Genomic DNA, 21,383 nt, shown 5'->3' with positions numbered 1-21,383 from the left:
AAGTAATTGACAAACAAACATCTACATTTTTAATATAGTCAGTTGCACCATTCGTTGACATCAGGAAATCATTGAAAGATCCATGATAGGCCCTGTTGGGACATTCTATAGTAATGTGACAAACAGTTTGCATGCCTGTTCCAAAATCTCATTTTACAGATGAAGCCTTAAACCACCTGTGAAGAGAGTAAATGCTTCTGCCACTGGGACACTCAGATGTTTAGGACGGGTGGTAGGGACAGAGCATCGAGTGACATTATACTGGGTGCACTATCCGAAAATTACCTCGAGCAATTAAACAGAGAACCGACTCGTGGAGATAACATCTTGGACCTACTGATAACAAACAGACCCGAACTTTTCGACTCTGTATGTACAGAACAGGGAATCAGTGATCATAAGGCTGTTGCAGCATCCCTGAATATGGAAGTTAATAGGAATATAAAAAAGGGAGGAAGGTTTATCTGTTTAGCAACAGTAGTAGAAGGCAGATTTCAGACTACCTAACAGATCAAAACGAAAATTTCTGTTCCGACACTGACAATGTTGAGTGTTTATGGAAAAAGTTCAAGGCAATCGTAAAATGCGTTTTAGACAGGTACGTGCCGAGTAAAACTGTGAGGGACGGGAAAAACCCACCGTGGTACAACAACAAAGTTAGGAAACTACTGTGAAAGCAAGGAGGGCTATGCGTGAAGCGTTCAGTGAATTCAAAAGTAAAATTCTATGTACCGACTTGACGGAAAATCCTAGGAAGTTCTGGTCTTACGTTAAATCAGTAAGTGGCTCGAAACAGCATATCCAGACACTACGGGATGATGATGGCATTGAAACAGAGGATAACACGCGTAAAGCTGAAATACTAAACACCTTTTTCCAAAGCTGTTTCACAGAGGAAGACCGCACTGCAGTTCCTTCTCTAAATCCTCGCACAAACGAAAAAATGGCTGACATCGAAATAAGTGTCCAAGGAATAGAAAAGCAACTGGAATCACTCAATAGAGGAAAGTCCACTGGACCTGACGGGATACCAATTCGATTCTACACAGAGTACGCGAAAGACCTTGCCCCCCTTCTAACAGCCGTGTACCGCAAGTCTCTAGAGGAACGGAGGGTTCCAAATGATTGGAAAAGAGCACAGATAGTCCCAGTCTTCAAGAAGGGTCGTCGAGCAGATGCGCAAAACTACAGACCTATATCTCTGACGTCGATCTGTTGTAGAATTTTAGAACATGTTTTTTGCTCGAGTATCATGTCGTTTTTGGAAACCCAGAATCTACTATGTAGGAATCAACATGGATTCCGGAAACAGCGATCGTGTGAGACCCAACTCGCTTTATTTGTTCATGAGACCCAGAAAATATTAGATACAGGCTCCCAGGTAGATGCTATTTTTCTTGACTTTCGGAAGGCGTTCGATACAGTTCCGCACTGTCGCCTGATAAACAAAGTAAGAGCCTACGGAATATCAGACCAGCTGTGTGGCTGGATTGAAGAGTTTTTAGCAAACAGAACACAGCATGTTGTTATCAATGGAGAGACGTCTACAGACGTTAAAGTAACCTCTGGCGTGCCACAGGGGAGTGTTATGGGACCATTGCTTTTCACAATATATATAAATGACCTAGTAGATAGTGTCGGAAGTTCCATGCGGCTTTTCGCGGATGATGCTGTAGTATCCAGAGAAGTTGCAGCATTGGAAAATTGTAGCGAAATGCAGGAAGATCTGCAGCGGATAGGCACTTGGTGCAGGGAGTGGCAACTGACCTTTAACATAGACAAATGTAATGTATTGCGAATACATAGAAAGAAGGATCCTTTATTGTATGATTATATGATAGCGGAACAAACACTGGTAGCAGTTACTTCTGTAAAATATCTGGTAGTATGCGTGCGGAACGATTTGAAGTGGAATGATCATATAAAATTAATTGTTGGTAAGGCAGGTACCAGGTTGAGATTCATTGGGAGAGTGCTTAGAAAATGTAGTCCATCAACGAAGGAGGTGGCTTACAAAACACTCGTTCGACCTATACTTGAGTATTGCTCATCAGTGTGGGATCCGTACCAGATTGGGTTGACAGAGGAGATAGAGAAGATCCAAAGAAGAGCGGCGCGTTTCGTCACAGGGTTATTTGGTAACCGTGATAGTGTTACGGAGATGTTTAATAAGCTCAAGTGGCAGACTCTGCAAGAGAGGCGCTCTGCATCGCGGTGTAGCTTGCTCGCCAGGTTTCGAGAGGGTGCGTTTCTGGATGAGGTATCGAATATATTGCTTCCCCCTACTTATACCTCCCGAGGAGATCACGAATGTAAAATTAGAGAGATTAGAGCGCGCACGGAGGCTTTCAGACAGTCGTTCTTCCCGCGAACCATACGCGACTGGAACAGGAAAGGGAGGTAATGACAGTGGCACGTAAAGTGCCCTCCGCCACACACCGTTGGGTGGCTTGCGGAGTATAAATGTAGATGTAGATGGTGCATATTCTGTTGAACATTATCCATGTTGTGTGTGGGTGGTGAAAGGCAGGGGGTGCTTCTTTCTCATGCAGGGCAAGTTCTGGCAATGTGGAGGACAAGCCTTTGCCCAATCTCATATCTATGAGCCTGTTAAGTTTAACTGAGATGTGTACAGCTCCATGGCTGTTTTCATGGATGGTTTTCTTGGTCAAAGACAGTTGCTTTCTACAAAAACTGTGTCTTGATGGAGGAGTTGCAGGTTGCCTTGTATGTGTTTAAACTCATGGGGTAGAGCTACTTTTCATCAAGACCCATAGGGTGGAATGTGGCTCAATATACACAGACATCCAACAGGGAGGTTGATCTTAGTGTACCACTGATAATACTCACAACATTGTTCAGTTGTGCATAGAGTGTTTGTGTGTGTGCACTACTAAGCCACACAGAAGCACCAAATTCCGCAGTACAGTAGATCAGTCCAAGTGCTGAAGTGTAAAGGGTTTCAACAGCAGAAACCCTGGGTTGTTCCAAACAGCTTATGTAGGATGATGTTTATAGCCCATATCTTCACAGTGGTGTTTTCCAGATGCTTCTTGTAGGACAGTGACCAGTCCAACGTAGCCCGTAGACATTCTGGGTGTAGATTGTGGTGAAGTAGTCTGTCACCAAAATACACTAGGAGCTGCCCATTCAATGGGCTGATGCACAAATGAAAGCAAGTCATCTCTTTCTTGGTGGAGTTTGGTTTTAGTCTCCATCTCCGAAAGTATGTTCCCATTATCACCAGATTAGATGTTAAGATGGCTTCTGCTTCTTCAAAATTTATATGTCTCACTGCCTGCAAACAGACATCAGCATATCCAAGCTTATGAGATCTAGTTTCACTCACACTGGATATGTACAGGAGTAGGGCAAGGACAGATCCCCAAGGTTGTCCATCATTTAGCATCTTTGAAGAGCTTATCCTGTTGCCTAGCATGATCCGGGATGACCATCCAGCAATCATATTATTAATTAGTTGGACTTCTTTCCTGTATGGGGTTATTTTAATGAGTTTGTAGCCACGTCTCCAAACTGCATCATCTATAAACCAAGTGATTTTTTAAAATTCTTCTGAAAGCCTCCTTCTATGAAGGTCATGAGTGATATTATCTGATCTGTAGAACCTCTTTCTGAATGAAAACTAGAACACAACTGGTGTATAACAGCAGATTAAATAGCATTACTTTTAGATAATATATGTTGTACAGGACAATTACAAACGTATTTTTAAATATGTGTAATTCATGCCACCCATTAAATATATCTAGTGTATTTTTGTTCATATCGGATTTAAGGAATGTTTGACACTGACTGACTTCAAGAACCTGTCTGGAAATCAAAGTGAACACAGGACAGTGTTATGAGGTTTGAGCCTGAAAATGGTCTGAAAAACCAAAGCTGGAAGTAAAATAAAATGTAGTTCTCTCACAACTGTGGGTATGTGTATAAATTATGAGTTCCAATAGTTTATTATATATGTTTGTGAGTATTTACTGAATCCTGCACAATATAGTACCTGTTTTCATAGCATATATCATGTGGCATTTTGCAATAATATTTCACACAAATCAGCACAGGGAAAAAATGAACAATACAGATTACTATGATTTCATGCAGAGTGTCACTGATAAACAAATAACACTACTTAAAAGCATGCAACATTCATTCAGAAGAAGAGAAAAGTGACATTAAAACAGATGTAAGATGATTACTTTTGAATGACAGATTTAGTACTACCCAATCACAAATTAGTTTTAAAAGAAAACCCCAGAGTATCTATATTTTTAAAAATTCTTCTAAATACATTTGCATGCATATACCTTCCTGAAATCCAGGGCATCTTGTTTGTCAGTAACAATCTCTCTGAGATTAACTATGTTCTTATGATTGAGCTGACGTAAAATTTTAATTTCTCTGACAGCTGTGATAGGAAAACCTTCTTTCTCGTTCTCAAGCCGCACTTTCTTTAATGCAACTAAGTCACCTATAAAAATAAAAAATATATACAGTATATGTATTCATCACATAGGAATAAATTCTTCTTTAAGCAGTGCACGATACTACAAGTCTGTGTAATCTGTTTATTTCTACGGCTGCCTTTTGTCCAAAACTTTTCTTAAAATACACAAAATGTTGTAATCTTAGTAAATAACGTATAGCATTAGCCAATTTTCCTTTTTCATTTTTTCTTTTGTTGTAGACAAATTAAATGTTTTTACACTATTTTAGATAAATCAGCTTTAAGGCACACACATATGAAAAACAAATTTATTTTGAGGACAAAAATTTAAAAAAAATTTACAAGATAACAAATCAGCATTGGTAAGAATGGAGAGTCAACCAGCAACGGACTTACACATGACAGACAGAGAAAAAGAGGAAGATAACAATTATTTTTTAAAATGCACAAACTAGAATATAATTTCATAGCTTACAATTAATAGCTACATATTGTTACAGGACTAACATTTCAGCACAGAAAATTACAATAGCAAACATACCTGACCTCCTGTCTCTTGCCTTGTACACCTGGCCATATGTCCCTTCACCAATCTGTGCCATTACTTCAAATACGTCAACACATCTTTCACCCCAATCTTTGCCACCAGTTGCTGACATGGTCGTGTTGGCAGTCTTCACTCGGCGGCGGTGCAAAATTTTGGGACGCTTCAGCTTGGGCCGCGGCAATGTTTTGCTTGGCTTCACCTTTTCTACCATCACTGGTGGTGGAGGTGTTGCTGGTGCATCTTCCTCTGGGCTAAGGTCTTCAGAGTCCATAACGACTGTGGAAACAAATCTATTACAAGATGCTTTCCCTGAGTTTTAGTTTATCTGAAAAATCACACAAAGAAGAGTACTTCACGCCACAACCTGAACTGAAGTGTGAACCAATCCTGTCACTTGAACTGGACACTCAGTTCTAAGAGGTGCACATGTAAAGTAATTGTGGAAAAAGTTATATGCAAACAGAATGAGTTTTTTACTCTGCGGGAGAGTGAGTGCTACTTTGAAAGTTCCTGGCAGATTAAAGCTGTGTGCCAGACTGGAACCTACCCAGAATCTTGTCTTTCATGGGCAATAGTCTTATTGACTGAACTATCGAGGCAGAACTGACAACTCATTCTTCATTCTTACGGCTTCTCCTCTGTCAGTACCTCTCCATACTTCCCAACTTCACAGCAGTTCTCTTGCATACTTAGGAAGCTATCAATGGAACATCCTGGCAAACAGTTAAAGTTAAGTTGATAAGGGTGGACACTGTACCATGCACAACAAAATTTAAATATCTCCCCAAAAAAAAAAGGAAGAAGATGAGAGGAAGAAGCAAAGTCCTCACAATAAATATTCCACTAATGATATGGATAAATGTGCTCTTAGGAAGCAATTTCTAAAATGTTCTGAATAGATGAGGAAATATCAGTTCCTTAATACTCCAAGTCTCTTGTCACACAGAACTGAGCTAGGGGTGGGGGAGGGGGGGGGGGCTAGCAAAGATACTCCCAGAAAAATTATTCTAAACATTGCATTCAATTTCTAAAGGTATCAGAATAAACAAGTGATTACTGGTGTATCACTGGACATAGAAACAATGCAAACATTGGAAGAAAAGGAGCAACAGATTTTAACAATAACAATATTATGAAAAGGATATAGCTTTCAGCCAGTAAGGCCTTTGTCAAAATTAGACTACACACACACACACACACACACACACACACACAACTCGCAGCACGACTGCAGTGTGTGTCTTTCGTCTAATTTTGACAAAGGTCTTACTGCCCGAAAGCTACATTTGTGACAGTCTTTTTATTATGCCTATCTGTGACTCAGCATCTGCGCTATATAGTGAGTAGCAACTGTCCTTTTCATAATATTGTTACATTCCACCCTGGATTTTTCACACACAGAGTCACGAAAGCACAGCTCACTCACACATGACCACGGTCTCCAAACTGTGTACTTGTTGTGCCCATGTGTGACTCAGTGCCTCCTCTACATGATGAGTAGCAATCTATCCTATTCGTAATACTACTTTTATTCCATCCTGGACTACCCATTGTTGTATTTTAACAATACATTTTAATGTCATTAGAACCAGAGCACAAGCTCAGATGAGCTAAGGATGGGAAAGGGAATCTATTGTGCCCATTTCAATGGAAACATTCCAGCATTTTTCAAGTTTTCTAAGGAAACCACAAAAAATCTAAATCCAAGTGTAGAGGAAAATGATAGAAACTTAAATTCAGAGAGGGAGATGTTGGAAATTTAAAGTCGATAAATTCAGCCATCCACTGGTTTGTTTGGACAACATGTGAAGTTGTATTGTCAAACAAACATGTCCATAAACATTTCATCATTATCCCTGAAGACAGCGACACGAGTTACATTCAAGGTTGTCAAACACACCAATTTAGGCGGGGTTGTCTCCGTTTTCCTGGTGGCAACCCAACTCTCAACTAAAAGCTCAACTGAATATATAAAAATCTCAATTAGACCAAAAACGGTAATAATATAATTTGTTCACTGTGTGAGTGTTAAATCAAAAGGTACTATTGTAAACGCAGATGAAGTTAAAATTTCTTCCTTCACACCAAAGAGAACTACGTTGACACACCCACAGTCAACAGCTGTTACACTGAACTTCCTCACATTCAGCAGCAACTCGGAAGTTGATCAAAACAACTGATTGTCATTAATGTGCATTTTACTGTTCGTAGAGCATTTTTACAAAAGGATTTGGCATCAGATGGCGAAACTAATAAAATGACAAGTTGAAATAACAAGCAAAAGTCAAAACTGTAAACTGAGTTTACTAATGAGTGACGCAAGGTTTACTCATGGCTTACCAAAGAAATCTTATAATGTTTCCTGCACTGTGTTTCATTCAGTTAAACATATTCATGGTGATGCTTCTGTGGAATGCTGCAGCAATTTATCCTCACTGTTATTTCCTGATTCAAAAAGCTGCAAAAAATATTTAAGTGGACTCATCAAGGTAACGAAATTGATTTCAATTGGTGCTAGGTCCATATTGTAAAGAGCAAACGTTTAAGAAGCTGAACAACTCTCATTATCATTGTTTCTCTAGATGTTTCCAACAAAGGACACACTGAAACCTTTCCAATTGTAGTTCATTACTTTTTCATGAAGAAAGTAGCTGTGCAGAACTTCTGTCATTTTACAGTAATGATAGTGAAACATATTTTTCAACTGCAGCAGAAATCAATAGCACGGCACCTTCGTCATTCACGAATATCACCAGTTTTTGTGCCGAAAGGCATGCATAAATTCTGGAAAGAATAAATGTCTGTATGTCAAAACATGGAAATAAAATTCCGACTTCATCGCAGCAACATGTAACTGATGCTGCACAACAGACAGCAAATTCTCTTTGAACTCATGTGGGACCCACTGTTATCATGACAGACAATGAATTCGATTGGTCTTCGGAAACAGGAACTCAAAGCAGTTTTTTTTTTTGGTGGCTGGAAGTTGAATGACAAGATATTTTTAAGAGACATATCAACCCTGTAACTATTTCCTCTACAGCTGTAAAGTGAATAGTGCAGAACTTTGAACTAATCAAATGGTACATCACCTTGCAGGACGATGCCCATCAAAGATGCTCAGCAACAGTTTTGAGGACGACATTATTCACACATCTCAGCTGTATAGTGAACAATATTGCTTTTTTTTTAATTTATTTGACAGTAAGTGGTACTTTGGAACATCTCTGAAGCAAAGAAGAGAAGACCAGTTTTATAGTTCTATGACATTCTCAGTCATCTTGAAATTAGTAAATGACCAACATATCGAAACATCAAAACAAGAAGCAGCCAGTTACTTGCAGTGTGTTATACATCACATTAACAAGTTTTGATTTTGAAGAAAATGAAAACAATGTTTTAAAACCATTTTTTATTAATACTGATACTTTGGAATTTTTAAGAGAGACCTCTCAATGTAAAATTTATGTTATTGAAGATTCGACATTCAAAGAATGTGTGAAATTCAGGACCTTTTTCAAGGATGAAAAAGAGACCTTTTTTTAAGCTTAAGTCAGATGAGAAATGGCTGAGAATTTTGCACTGATGTGCGACCTGTGAGAAATTGTTTAAAGTTATCTAAATCTGTACTTCATTCTAATGCTGGCCCACAAAGAATTATTAGCCCTATGAAGAACTCTTGTTGAGTTGAGAGAAACTGCTTGTCAAAGGCCACGTAGGATGCTACAAAGATAGGATTTCTGCTAAGGAAGTTAAAAACAAACAGAAATATAAATAATGTAGAATGTACAACTCTGCTTCAGTTTGAACTTAGTTCTAAGCTATTGCCTGTGTCTAATACTTAGAGGGATGGATACGATAAGCCAATAATAGAGAGAAACATATATTTGAGTTTTACACCTCTGTGTGTTAATCCCAACCAGAAAGACACCAGTTTCAATAAAATGCCACGTGTTTTAGAAGTGAAACGTTTGTGAAAAATGTTTTGAAACAAATCTGGTAAACCTCATTACATTATTAATCACTGCTCCTACACAGATACAAAAATACAATACTTCAAGACTTCTGTTCAAAGAATGGCAATATAAACCTAAGTTCCTCCTACACGTATAATTGGGGCAGCCAATGTAAGGTTAATGTAGGACCAGACATTTTCTAGTCACAACAGTAAATTTTAATTTAGTGTAGCATTTAGACCTATAGCGTGTAAACGAATGCTACTTGCAAGAATACCAAAGCATGTGCTGTTGACGTTGACACACACACACACACACACACACACACACACACACACACACACACACACACACAGAGAGAGAGAGAGAGAGACGTGCATGCACGCGCAATGAAAGTACAGCAAAAGTTGCCAATGATAATGTTAACACAAATGTTGATAGGAAAGAATATCCCACTTACAAATCCACAATTACTTTAAAGTCATAATTTAAAAAAGATGATTTATAAAAGTTTGTGAGCATCTGATATGATATAAAATCAAAAGAAACAACTTCACACTATTTAAGAAATCCTTGATTTCTGAAACAATGATAATTTCTAACATGTGTAATCTAGATTCACAAGGCAATTTAGTTAGATTTTCATGACATTTTATTTATCATTAATATTTCAAATGTAGTATTATTAATAAATACCTGGTGGCATTGGCAAATCCTTTATTCCAAGTGCCTTCTGTTTCACTGGCTCTGGAGTAGGTGATCTACTTGGAGGTGAATCAATACTCTCAAAGTCACTTTGGTTAATACCAGGTGGCATTGGAAGTTTTGTGAGATCCTTATGTTTTGCTTGTTGAGTCTGACCAACATCTGCCATAACAGGTTTGCTTACTTGCCCTGCTCCGCTGGCCGAGCTACTGACGTCAGATGAGACAGGCTTTGTCTGCACTAATGGTACCTCATTCACTAACTTCAACACTTTCTGGTCCTTAATAACTTGGGTAGGATCCTGTGGCAGCTGACTTGTGGCATGACTTACTGAAGGAGGAGCAGTGGCAGCAGGAGTAGGAATCTGCAACACAGTCGAGTTTCTTGGTGAAGCTGTCACAACAGCAAGCTCCTGCCCGTGGAGAGGTAAATAACCAGAAGGTGCCACATTAAGAGATACAGTATCTGAAGGAGGACACACTGCCTGCTGCTCTGACTGCACATTGGCATCAGAAGTTTTCTGTGCAGGGAGTACTGCCAAACTACCACCAAGTCCTGTGCCAGCATCCTGCAATGCTTGACCAACATTAGCATTTCCAGATTGCTGTGTACCAGTAGGGGTGTTACGAATGGGGTCAGTCTGTGGAAACTGGGATATTTTTACTGCATCATTTGAAGGTACAGGAATAGTATTAACATCTAACTGTGATGCTGCAGGGACATAAGGAACATTTGGCAGCTGAGTGTGCACTGGTAGTGGCAGCTGAGTAATCTGGACTTGTGGAGGAATTTGTGTTTGATGAGGAACCTGCTGTTGCTGCTGTGGCAGTGGTGGCAAAGACACTTGTGATGTCACAACTGAGAGAGTTGACGGTGTCATCTGTTGCGCTTGAGAAGTTTGTGAAGTTTGAGTGACTGGAGCAGTCTGTGCAGTCTGGTTGCTCTGTGAGGAAACAGATTTTGTTATTTCTACAGTATCAGTGCTTGATTCATCTTTGTCCAAGATGATTATCTCTTCAACTTCACTGTCCCTATTAGCAGTCTTTTCCTTTAACTGTGCAAGTCTCTTCATAGCTAACTCACGAGTGTTTTTGTCTTTCACAAGTTCTGCAAAAAGGCTAGTTTCACTCATTTTTGCATCACGCAGGTCCTTCACACTTGCACCAGATGAAGAAATAGGACTTCTCGGAGTCCTAGGGCTTTTCGTCATTGGACTCCTGGTCTTGTACGATTTTCGTGGCGGCGTCATAGGCCTCGGCGAGCGTGAGCGCGGTCTCTTAGAGCCACGCACATTACGTGTGTGGTAGCTTGGTGAACGACTCCAACGGCGCAAACGAGGTGGAGTACGTGATCGAGACCTCGAAGGACGCCGTCGTCGGTGCATACTGCGGCTGCGTGACCGTGACGGCGTCCAACGTACCCTGTGAAAAAAAAGCGACATCTGAAACAACAAAACCAAACACTTTAAGCTCCACCTGTATCAGATCAAGTTCAATGCTGCAAATAAAAATAGATTAAAAAAAAAATAATAATCAGCCTGCACTGCTTCACGATATTTTATTTCTTAACATGTTTTGGTTCATGCCATCAAACATACAAATAGTAAGCGTACATTTTATCAACAGAGAAAGAATGTAGTTCCACCAACCAAAACATACAACTCCCTAAACAAAGTTCCATGTCAATGAACAGGCATCTCATGTAGGAAGGCAAAGGTAGCTATGCTAGTAATGTATGCACATTTTCTCTCATTGTATTTCTTTTTATTTTTTTTACAGCATCTAACAAACATTGTACACAAACATGTCATATAGAATAAAAAATATCTTAAAGAATCTACATGGAAATTACTTACATAGCAAAACAGTTGCAGAATCGTACCTAGAATTTGTTTTCTGTGGCTCTGGTAATCTGGAAGCATACACACAATTTACCCCAATCTGGTAACTGCAGGTATCTTTCTTCACACCCTGAACTTCACTCCCGCAGTCTCTGCCTGTCTACATTTCTATTCTCTGCTTTACCATTCTCCACTCCATCTATTAAAATTTGCAGTATCTTAATTATTACGATTTAGTTTACTCTTCATAGTCATTTCCTTCTTATTTCCTTACTGCTTAGTTAAGAAGAATTGTGTTCTATCTACAACAGTAGTTCCAATCAGGAACCTCACCTCATTTAGGTACCTCAACAGATTACAAAAGTATCATGAAATATTAAGCAATGTAACTAAGAACTACTGAAAGCTTTATTTCAGCTTCAAAGTCAACTAATTTTGTAATAAAATCATAACAACTTGATATAATGAGAGACGAGAGTCAACTGTACAAACAGAACTGGAGATATTACTTCAACGCTGATAAGAAACACAGGCAAAACCAAAAGATGATTACGGGAAGGTTCAGTGGCAATTTTTATTTGTTGCTGACTTCTTATATCCTTTTCCAAAAATGTCAAGTTTACTGATAATTCGAACACTGTGATAGAGCACCAAATCTTCCATCTACCTGAAGGTCAACTTGTTTAAGCAATCCTGAACCGTTCTGAAACTAGGTCATTGGCAATAAACCTGAGCAAAACTAATCACATACATTTTCCTTCTTATTATAACACACAGCATTCAAAGAGCTTTACTGTCCATGACAACTAGCATATGCAAGTAATATACTGCACAAAATTCTTACAAAATCGTGTGAACAGCATGCTTATCTGTAAACATAAGATCCTCCACACCTTACAAAGGCTCTGCTTGATTGCATTTGCCATTATGGTAATTTACTATATTGGAGACTTCAATGTGATGAAATGCATTTACTTCAGATGCTTATTTTGTGTCACATAATTTCATTCTGGGACTAACCGACTCACATCAGAAGAAAAAAAAATTTTTTTTAAGCACTGTTCATTATTCCTTACTTGTTTTTATTTTTCCCTTTCACTTTTTCAATTACACTGTCTCTGATCAGTCTTGAAATATTGAGACAAAATTTCTTTACACTGCATAGCATTTTATATGCAAATACAAATCTAAATTTTGAATAATTCTAAATTTTTTTCCCGCACAGGCATAAACTAAACAACACAATGTACTCCTAAATAAGTAAAGAACATTAACATTTATATTCACATACCTTGCTATTGGTGATCTGCTTCTAGACCTTCGACTCCTCGTCTTGTGGGAACTACGATCCCGATCCTTCTCTCGCCGATGAGATCTGGTTTTCTCTCTCTCCCTTTGTGAAGATTTTCTTCTCTTGTGGTATGATGGACTAACACTTCTACGACTAGGATGATGACTTGGAGTACGGGAATGACCCATAGTTCTCGGTGAACTGGCATGGGAGTGGGAAGGCCAATGTTCACGTCTATCATCGTCATCAATCATAACTGGCTTCGATCTTGTATGTGAGCGTTCCGTTGGAGATAAAGTGCATCTTGAATGAGTGTTCAACCGTCTATCAGTTATGCTGGGGGACTGCCTACAACTTGTATTATCACTATCTGCTAACCTTGAAGATGCTAATTTCTCATATGCTTTTGGTGGCAAGGGAGGTGTATGTGGGGATGAGATAGGAGTCCGAGCTCGTCTCATTGCCCTTGGTGTCGTATGTGATGGCGTTACAGACCGCCGGGATGGGCTACGTTCAGAATCTGATGGATCGATATCCATGTCACTGCATTCCTTATTCCGCGGACTGGTAGGACTTCTAATAAAAGGAGGAGATTCAGGTGAACACACTGTGTTCTTTGCTTTCCTTGGAGGTGATATAGCTCCTTCCATTTCATTTGGAGGCAGTCGTGTCCAAGATGGTTGCCTTCGCTGTATTAGATCTTCATCAGGAGAGCCAAAGCTTCCTTCCCTTCTTGTAGGTGAGTGTGAAAGGACCCTTTCACGATGGAACACCTCAGGGCTAGATTTTCTGTATCGTTTCTTCTTTTTCTTCCTTCCAGTGCTTGATGCTGGACTCCTGCTCGATTTTCGGCTTCCTCTTCGTTTATCAACTTTATCACGTTTGTGCCTCTTTTCTTTTTTTCTTGTAGAACTAGGAGATCGATGCCTACCACTTGAGCTGCGCATTTCATCTTTTATCTTTCTATACACTTCTAACGCTGATGAGGGGGAAATGTCTCTAACACCATCTACACGTTTATCTAATACAGGGGATTGTTCTTGACGTTTACAATGCCGCAATTCTTTCATTGCCAATGGTGAAAGAGAACGCTGGTGGTCCCTTCTTTTAACACTCTTAAGTGTCTGGGGTGAAGGTGAATGGGGTGTTGAAGCTTTTCTACTGGGGCTCCGTCTCGAGGGAGATGCATGTGACTGTGTGATTTTGTGCTCCGAGTGGTGCTTATAAGATTTCGAAGCATCATCTTTACTTCCCCTCCTGCTGTGCTTGCGGCGGTGGGAGGACTTTCCAGTGGGAGGACTTACTTCACCTTCACTTAAACTGACACGAGCACTATCGTCACTTTGAATTTCACCGGCTTCTGGTCCAGATAGAGCTTCTGATGATACATCTGAATATTCCACTAATGGTTTTACCACAGACGATGCCACAGACAAAATAGTATTGTCAACAGACACTGATTTTTCACGAGAACGTCGTCTTTTATGACTCTTCTTCACTGAAGCTTTTGCTTTGCTGTAATGTTTTGAATGCTTGTTACGTGAGACTGTGTCTGCAGTGTTCTCCATATTTCCTCCTTCTATGTCACTCCCAGAGCCATCAGACCTAGTATATGATGCATTTGAATGTCTTCTATGATCCCCAATCTTTCCATTGCGTTCTAATGTTCGACCACTGGGCATGTCAGCTGAAAATAAGGAAAAAAATGTGATAATGGTACAAGTTAAGAAATTTAAACATGGTTACATAACAATGATACTCCACTGGTCACAATAGAACACTATGCAAGGAAAAAATGCAAAATTTTACTATTGATAATTTTTGCCAGCAGAGATGAATCCATGACAATTTTTAACCAATTTATGAGTACTTAAAAGTAAAAAGGATCAAATAAGATAAACTTCCTCCACAAAGTAAGATAAACTTGTAACTTAAATGCTATGAAAACCATAATGCCATAAATTCGTAGCAAAACTATTGATTCTACATTACCTGTCTATGTATATAAAAGTTATCTATTATTTTGAATAAGCATATACAACGCTTGAGAGGATAGACCAGAAACACAGTCTCTGATGATGAGTGTGAAACGATTCTAATAATAAAACATAACAATAAAAATACATGCAGCAGAACAATGATTACATAAATGATCATGTGTGAAAACAAATATTGCTGCTGAAGTTCAAAAGATGCTGTGTAACCTATAGTGTGTTTAAAATAAGTTGCGACTTCTGATAGTTCAGCAGGGAGCGAGTGGAGGGTAGCGTAGTTGCCAGCATGTGTAACGCACATCAGCAGATGAACACAGGATAATGCCAGTCCCACTCGGTGCGGAACCTGGCATGGTCACTCGACTGCATTAACAGCAAGCTGGTCGATCTGCACTCTTTCTCAAACAAACTAGTCAGTAATAAACTCTCATTCTCACACATCCTACAGTTTAAGTCGTCAGCTTCATGAAGAACCACATATCATTTCATTAATAGTCACAGTTATTGTGATATTTTGGTAGTAGGTACATTACTGCAAGAAATTCTTAGTTTGCAGTGAAAAATGGATGCCTCTATGAATTTGTGTTTGATGTATGTTAGGTTACATGTTGCTGTGTATTAAATGTAGATAATATATTGAATTACTCTTTAAACTTGCCAGGATATCACTGTCTGTTTCCAATCTTGAGAAAATTAAATGTGCATACAGCGCTCCAACATTACTAAAATGAAATATTCATCAATTCCTCATATCTCATAAATGTTTTGTGATATCAAAACAAGATTTTGGCAAATGATAACTAAAACGAGACTGTTTTGCAAAACGATTAATATGCGGAATTTCCATATCTACAGCAATTTTCAAGAGACTACAGATTTTTCCAAATAAATAATGTAATTGAAGGCCATGGTGAAATGATAACTGCTGTGGGTTTTATAACGTTACAAGTGAAGAAGTTACATCTTTACTTTTATACTTAGAATTTTCTGTTTCATAAATATTGACCTGACTTGCACTCGGTTGTTAGTTTAATAATACACTATTTCAGGATTCTGTTGCCGTTTCAACTGCATTACAGTGTTAGTGAGGTGAATATTTCCAAACTCGACTGTGTTTTAACAAGAGAAGCAGATTTTAACATGACAACAGGAAACATTACATATTCTTCAAAACTCGTCACAGTCCTTAACGAATCAGTGTCTCCTCAGCCAACTTCTTGGTATTGGCTGACCAGCACTGTTGTGTAACATTTGCAGTGGCTCCTTTTATCAGCATTTCAATCTCACTGAGTGTAAACTTGTTTCTGTTTCTTGACACATTACTTTTCACCTAGGCCGATATACTCTGTCAGATTTAAACGAGCATGATACGGATGAAGCCTGATTAAACTTTGTCCTATTAGCCACTTCGTCGACACGGTAGATGAAGTTTCGGCTTATACATGCTAGGTTAAACTTTTATCTCATGGAACATTTCTTTGTGCCCAGAGAAAACATCCGCTTCATCCACTGCATTGTTGGAGTATTATGCATCACAACAGAGTGGTATGGAGTTTTGTCCATTACTATTGTCGAATTCCGAAGAATCCCTTGCAGCAGAACATTATCTTCCTGGCCAATGAACGTGTTCTTGGACGACACTTTTACTGCAAATCTCGTATTCAGATGTACTGCACTGTTGTCATTACTGCACTGCCAACACAAAACACATGTTCACAATACCTGACGAATACAGAACACTTCAACAGCAGAAATACTTTACTATGAGAGCTGACAAACATTGATTCATTTATGTGTGACACCACATGGTTTTGTTTACACACAGTGTGGCAACAGGGGCGCTTTACCAGCCGAATAGCTGGCTGCGTGGCAGGGAAAGCCAGCTTGCAATTGGTGTTACCCAGGCAACGGCGTCACGTCCCCCTCCAGGTAGCCAAACGCCAGAAGTCGCAACTAATTTTAAACACACACTAACTGACATCATGTGAATGTAGAGTTTCCCCACAGTAACATAAGTTTCAATGTAATTAGACAAATCATCTTAAAGTGCGTAATATGACAGAGTGGTCCACATCATGCACAAATTTAACAAGTTGACAAGTGATAAAGGAGCAAGATTCATTCTCATCTTGCCATGCTGATTTAAAGTCTTACTTTGCACCCTAATTCACTTCAAGCAAATGCTAAATCAAGGTGTTTTGTTCAACACAGGTACAAGTGATGCCTGCACCCATCTTAGTCCAATCTATGACTGTGAAGTCAGTAGACGGTTAAGATATAATTTCCTGTCATTGCATCACCCTCACCCTCATAGATTGAATAGTCTTTTTTTTATCATCAAAAACGCACTTCTTAATAATCTTTTGACCACAGGAAATTGCTGTGTAACAGAAATAAAAGTGAACCTGAATCCTCATAACAATTCAGTAAAATTGTGTACTGTGTTTCCCAGTATGAATGGGACAATGTGACTTGTGTACAATGTTCAGGGTGTAGTTTGCTGACACAAGACATTGCCTGCCAAATTCGTACAGTGGCATAATTAAAACATTCAACCACTATTGATGAGGCAAAACCAACTGAATGGAATGGTCTGTTGTATATGCTAACATGAATCCAACTGGGCATCGACTGGACTAACTGGAATATGCACTGCGACACCAAGAAATCTCCTTACACTATGGATAACCTCAGGACGACTCCTGACAAAGAATGGGACAGGCTTCACAATTTTGTGGATAGCATGCAAAGGAGAACCCAAGCATGTTACAACGCAAGGGCTGCAGTAACGTAGTATTAAATGTTTCCATCAGCAGATTTTGATTTCACTTATATTCAAAGGTCTGTACTTTCTGCCGATTGTGCTCATTTTGGTTATTGTTTTGTTTTTATTTCATAGTAATTTATTTTTCTTTGCTTTTGTAAGCATTATTGTTTCATTCTCTGCCCTACTTGAGCCTAATCCCACACAAATTGAGATATATACAAGCAGTACAAAACTTTTTTTGAGCAGTTCATGTTTATATTCTGGATGTGTGAACCATCCATTTACTTTGCATAACACAGACAACACTGTAACATGATTCAAGGAGAGAAACTGCTCCTGCTCCTGCTGCTGCTGCTGCTACTACTACTACTACTACTACTACTACTACTACCTCTACAAAAACAACCAATAATGCTCTGCATAATCAGGCCTTCAGAAGTCTCAAGCTCAATTACATTACAACTGTGGCCCTTACACCAAGATTTTTAGGAGAAAGATTTGAATCTGACTCTTACTACGTGTTACTCTGCTGTGTAAAAAATTGCACCACATGGCTTCATGCTTTTACTTTGTTGCTGACATTACATACAAGCAACATGGCAGAAATATACTCGCATCCACAAGCCACCAAAGTACTGTGTTACTTCAGCTCCTGCATCGTAATATGCTTGGATTCTCCTTTGCATGCTTTCCACAAGATGGTGGAGACAATACTGCCCAAGCCTGTCACATTCTTCAACAGGAGTTATCCCGAGGATATCCACAGTGTAAGGAGACTTCTTGCAATGTCACAGAGCATGTTCCAGTTAGTCCAGTCTGCACCCAAAATGACTTAACTATGGTAATGCTCCGTGGTCAAGAATATCATGCTTAGTGAATTATATACAGCGCTGTTATTAGTGTTGATCAATGGATTACTCACCATGGAAAATATTAGGACAAGAGAAGGCCAATACAACTATGTAACAACCTCTCATCAACAAACTTAAGTAACAAATGAATTCACAAAACACGATCAGAATTCCAAAATGTGGCAAACAACAGTGTTTGAAATGAAAGAACAGAGGGTATTAAAAACAAATACTGTCCAAAAAATTACATGTTAATAACTTCACCACTAGACATACCGTAAATGGCAGAAATATTTACCAAACACAAAAGTGAAAGTAATGTAGTCGAAGGCAAAAAATATGACAATGGAATTAACAGCAAACTCAGTTAAGCGCTATATTTTTTTTAAAAAAAACTTAATTGCCTTGATTGCAATAATACATTACTTTACAATTGGTCATAAATTGTAAATTAATGCATTATTTATATTTTTATAAATTGTAAATTAGTATATTATTGTAATCAAGACAGTTAAAAAGCTTTACCAAATATATCAGATGGCTTACCTCTGCAACATGACGATGTCAGGTCTTACATATAAGCAACATACAATCATATATCAACAATTTAAACTGGAAATTACACACCGAATTGAATAAAATATAGAACAACTATGGCACTGTATTACTTCATCACTATACAGTGCAGACGTTAATAAAACCGACAAACTGCAGGGACAGATTCCTGACTGGAAATGGAGGAAAGATCCTATGAACAAGTGTCCAGAAATGCATTGTTGCCATAGTACACGGCACTGTCAAATGACAATTCGCCTCGGCTTGTTCCCAACATGAATACCAGACCATTCTGCTACTTAAAGTAAACTGCATCAAACACACAATTTGCAATGCACAAGGAACACATGGCATGTGGTCAGGGAAACTGTCATTCATCAGCAACGATGCAAATCCAGACACATCTTCATGGGACCTTTTACCTCCATTTCCAGTCAGGAATCTGTCCCTGCAATTTGTTGGTTTTATTAATGTTCACCTACATAGTCTATGGAGGCACAATCAGATGTCCTCACATGCATTAAAAATATAAACAATAACTGATTAAATATTCATAAATAAGGAGAGATAAGAAATTTTTTAAAAAAATGGCAGCAACAAAAAATTTTAGGTAGTCAACGAATCACACTCCAAACAGTACTCATATTACAGAGGGTATATGACAAAAAACACAAGGAACTGGGAAATCACGAATTAGGACTGATATCGCAAACAACTCTAGCCTACATTAAAACAAGGTGTTTTACACGTGAAGCTCTTCTGGTAAAAAAGAAAAGGACAGGAAAGATCATTAGAGCTGACGGTAAGGTTTGAGGAATTATTCTAAAATTAAACTAAGACATTTAAAATATCAGGAAAAATCCAATGACTTAATAAATGTGCCAACTTACTATAAGTGAAATAATCAACCAGCATGACTTTTAACTCTGGTAATCCTCCGTGATCAAGAATATCAAGTTTAGTAAATCATAGTGGTATTTGTATTCATCAAGAATTACTTTTAATGGTTTCACAGCATACGGCTGCCTTGCAGTCTTGGGTAGAGAAATGTGTACAAAGTGTTAACACCAACTACTATAACATGGTTGCATAAAACGTTAGTTTAAATTAGTCATCACAAGCAAGAAATTGGTGAAGTGACACCCATGGCCTGTTGTTAGAAACTATCCTGATATATACCTGGAATTATTTTGGAAATCTAATCAGGATAGCTGGTCTGGACACACTTCATTTAAGTAATAATAATAGCAATAGTAATAAGAATATTAATAATAGTATCATCATTAAGTAGCTTGTAGATATGTCTACAATGAATAACAGTTTTCCAAGGCAAACATCTTCAACTACGCTTGGAAATGTGGCTCCTCACTACTTGAACGTGTTTGCTGTTTGTCACGATTTACCTTCTGTTACTGGGTCGTCTTACAAAGACATGCTGCAGCAAATTTTTCTGAACAACTAATGATGACTTGCCACCACTGGACTGTCTGCTAATTCATGCATATGTGGCTTTCATTTCAATTCCGCAGTCAGATAACCTTCATGGCATCATTAACCATCATGAATAAAGTCATGTGCACCACCTGCAGCTGAACTCAACCTATTAATATTTTTGATTTTGTATTGTGCATCTAGGTGGAGACAGCCAAATATATAGGCATTTGGTTACAAACCTGTGGACTATCATCTTAAAACCATGCTATGGAATGGCCATTAATCAGGCACTTTAATTTAATACAGGTCAGGCTCACATTTCCTTGTCACAAGTTTGTGGACTGCACATTTAACTACAATAAGCAAATCAAAACTGTTGTTGTGGTCTTCAATCCGAAGACTGGTTTATCATTACAGCGACTTACATCCTTGAATCTACTTACTGCAGTCATCTCTTGTTCTCCCTCTGCAATTTTTAACACCCTCCCCAAACACACACACACACACACACACACACACACACACACGCTCTTCCCTGCAATACTAAACTGCTAATTCCTCGATTTCTCAGAATGTGTCCTATCAACTGACCCCTTCTTCTAATCAGGCTGACAGACAAATTTCTTTTCGCCTCCCCATTAGTCATGTGATCTACTCGTCTACCTATCATTCCCATCTTCAGCACTCTTCTGTGGCACGACATATCGAAAGATTCTATTCTCTCCTTGTTTAAACTGTTTATAGCCCAGGTTTCACTACCATACATGGCAAGACTATATACAAATACAGAGTGTACATGAAGTCTGGGAACACTTTCAATTATTTATTGCACAAGAACTAAACATTGTACAGATGTCATACATATTGCATTTTGAAGAGAAATTCTGGAAGTTTTTTTTACAAACAGTCAATATGCAAACCATGAGTGACCCGGCGGACGTCAGTACAGTAATCAAATTCTTGCCATATCCATCCCAGCAT

At 38.7% G+C, this 21,383-nt stretch overlaps 1 protein-coding gene across 5 annotated transcripts in view; it reads right to left on the bottom strand.

Annotated features, from left to right (window-relative positions):
* The window catches only part of LOC124607359 (cyclin-dependent kinase 12), a 146,425-nt gene that overhangs the window by 103,241 nt on the left and 21,801 nt on the right, over nt 1-21,383 (bottom strand). For all 5 annotated transcript variants that reach the window (XM_047139665.1, XM_047139666.1, XM_047139661.1 and 2 more), the window contains exons 2-5: nt 12,802-14,488; nt 9,662-11,091; nt 5,004-5,285; nt 4,323-4,486 (exon numbers count right to left, since the gene is read on the bottom strand). In XM_047139665.1, coding sequence (XP_046995621.1) covers nt 4,323-4,486; nt 5,004-5,285; nt 9,662-11,091; nt 12,802-14,483 — 3,558 coding nt within the window. In that variant the 5' untranslated portion in view covers nt 14,484-14,488. The remainder of the gene's footprint in view (nt 1-4,322; nt 4,487-5,003; nt 5,286-9,661; nt 11,092-12,801; nt 14,489-21,383) is intronic.

Source organism: Schistocerca americana, chromosome 3 (assembly GCF_021461395.2).
Source record: "Schistocerca americana isolate TAMUIC-IGC-003095 chromosome 3, iqSchAmer2.1, whole genome shotgun sequence".
Classification (NCBI taxonomy): domain Eukaryota; kingdom Metazoa; phylum Arthropoda; class Insecta; order Orthoptera; family Acrididae; genus Schistocerca; species Schistocerca americana.
Note: the sequence above shows the minus strand (reverse complement) of the source record. Positions and strands in the feature narration are given on the sequence as shown.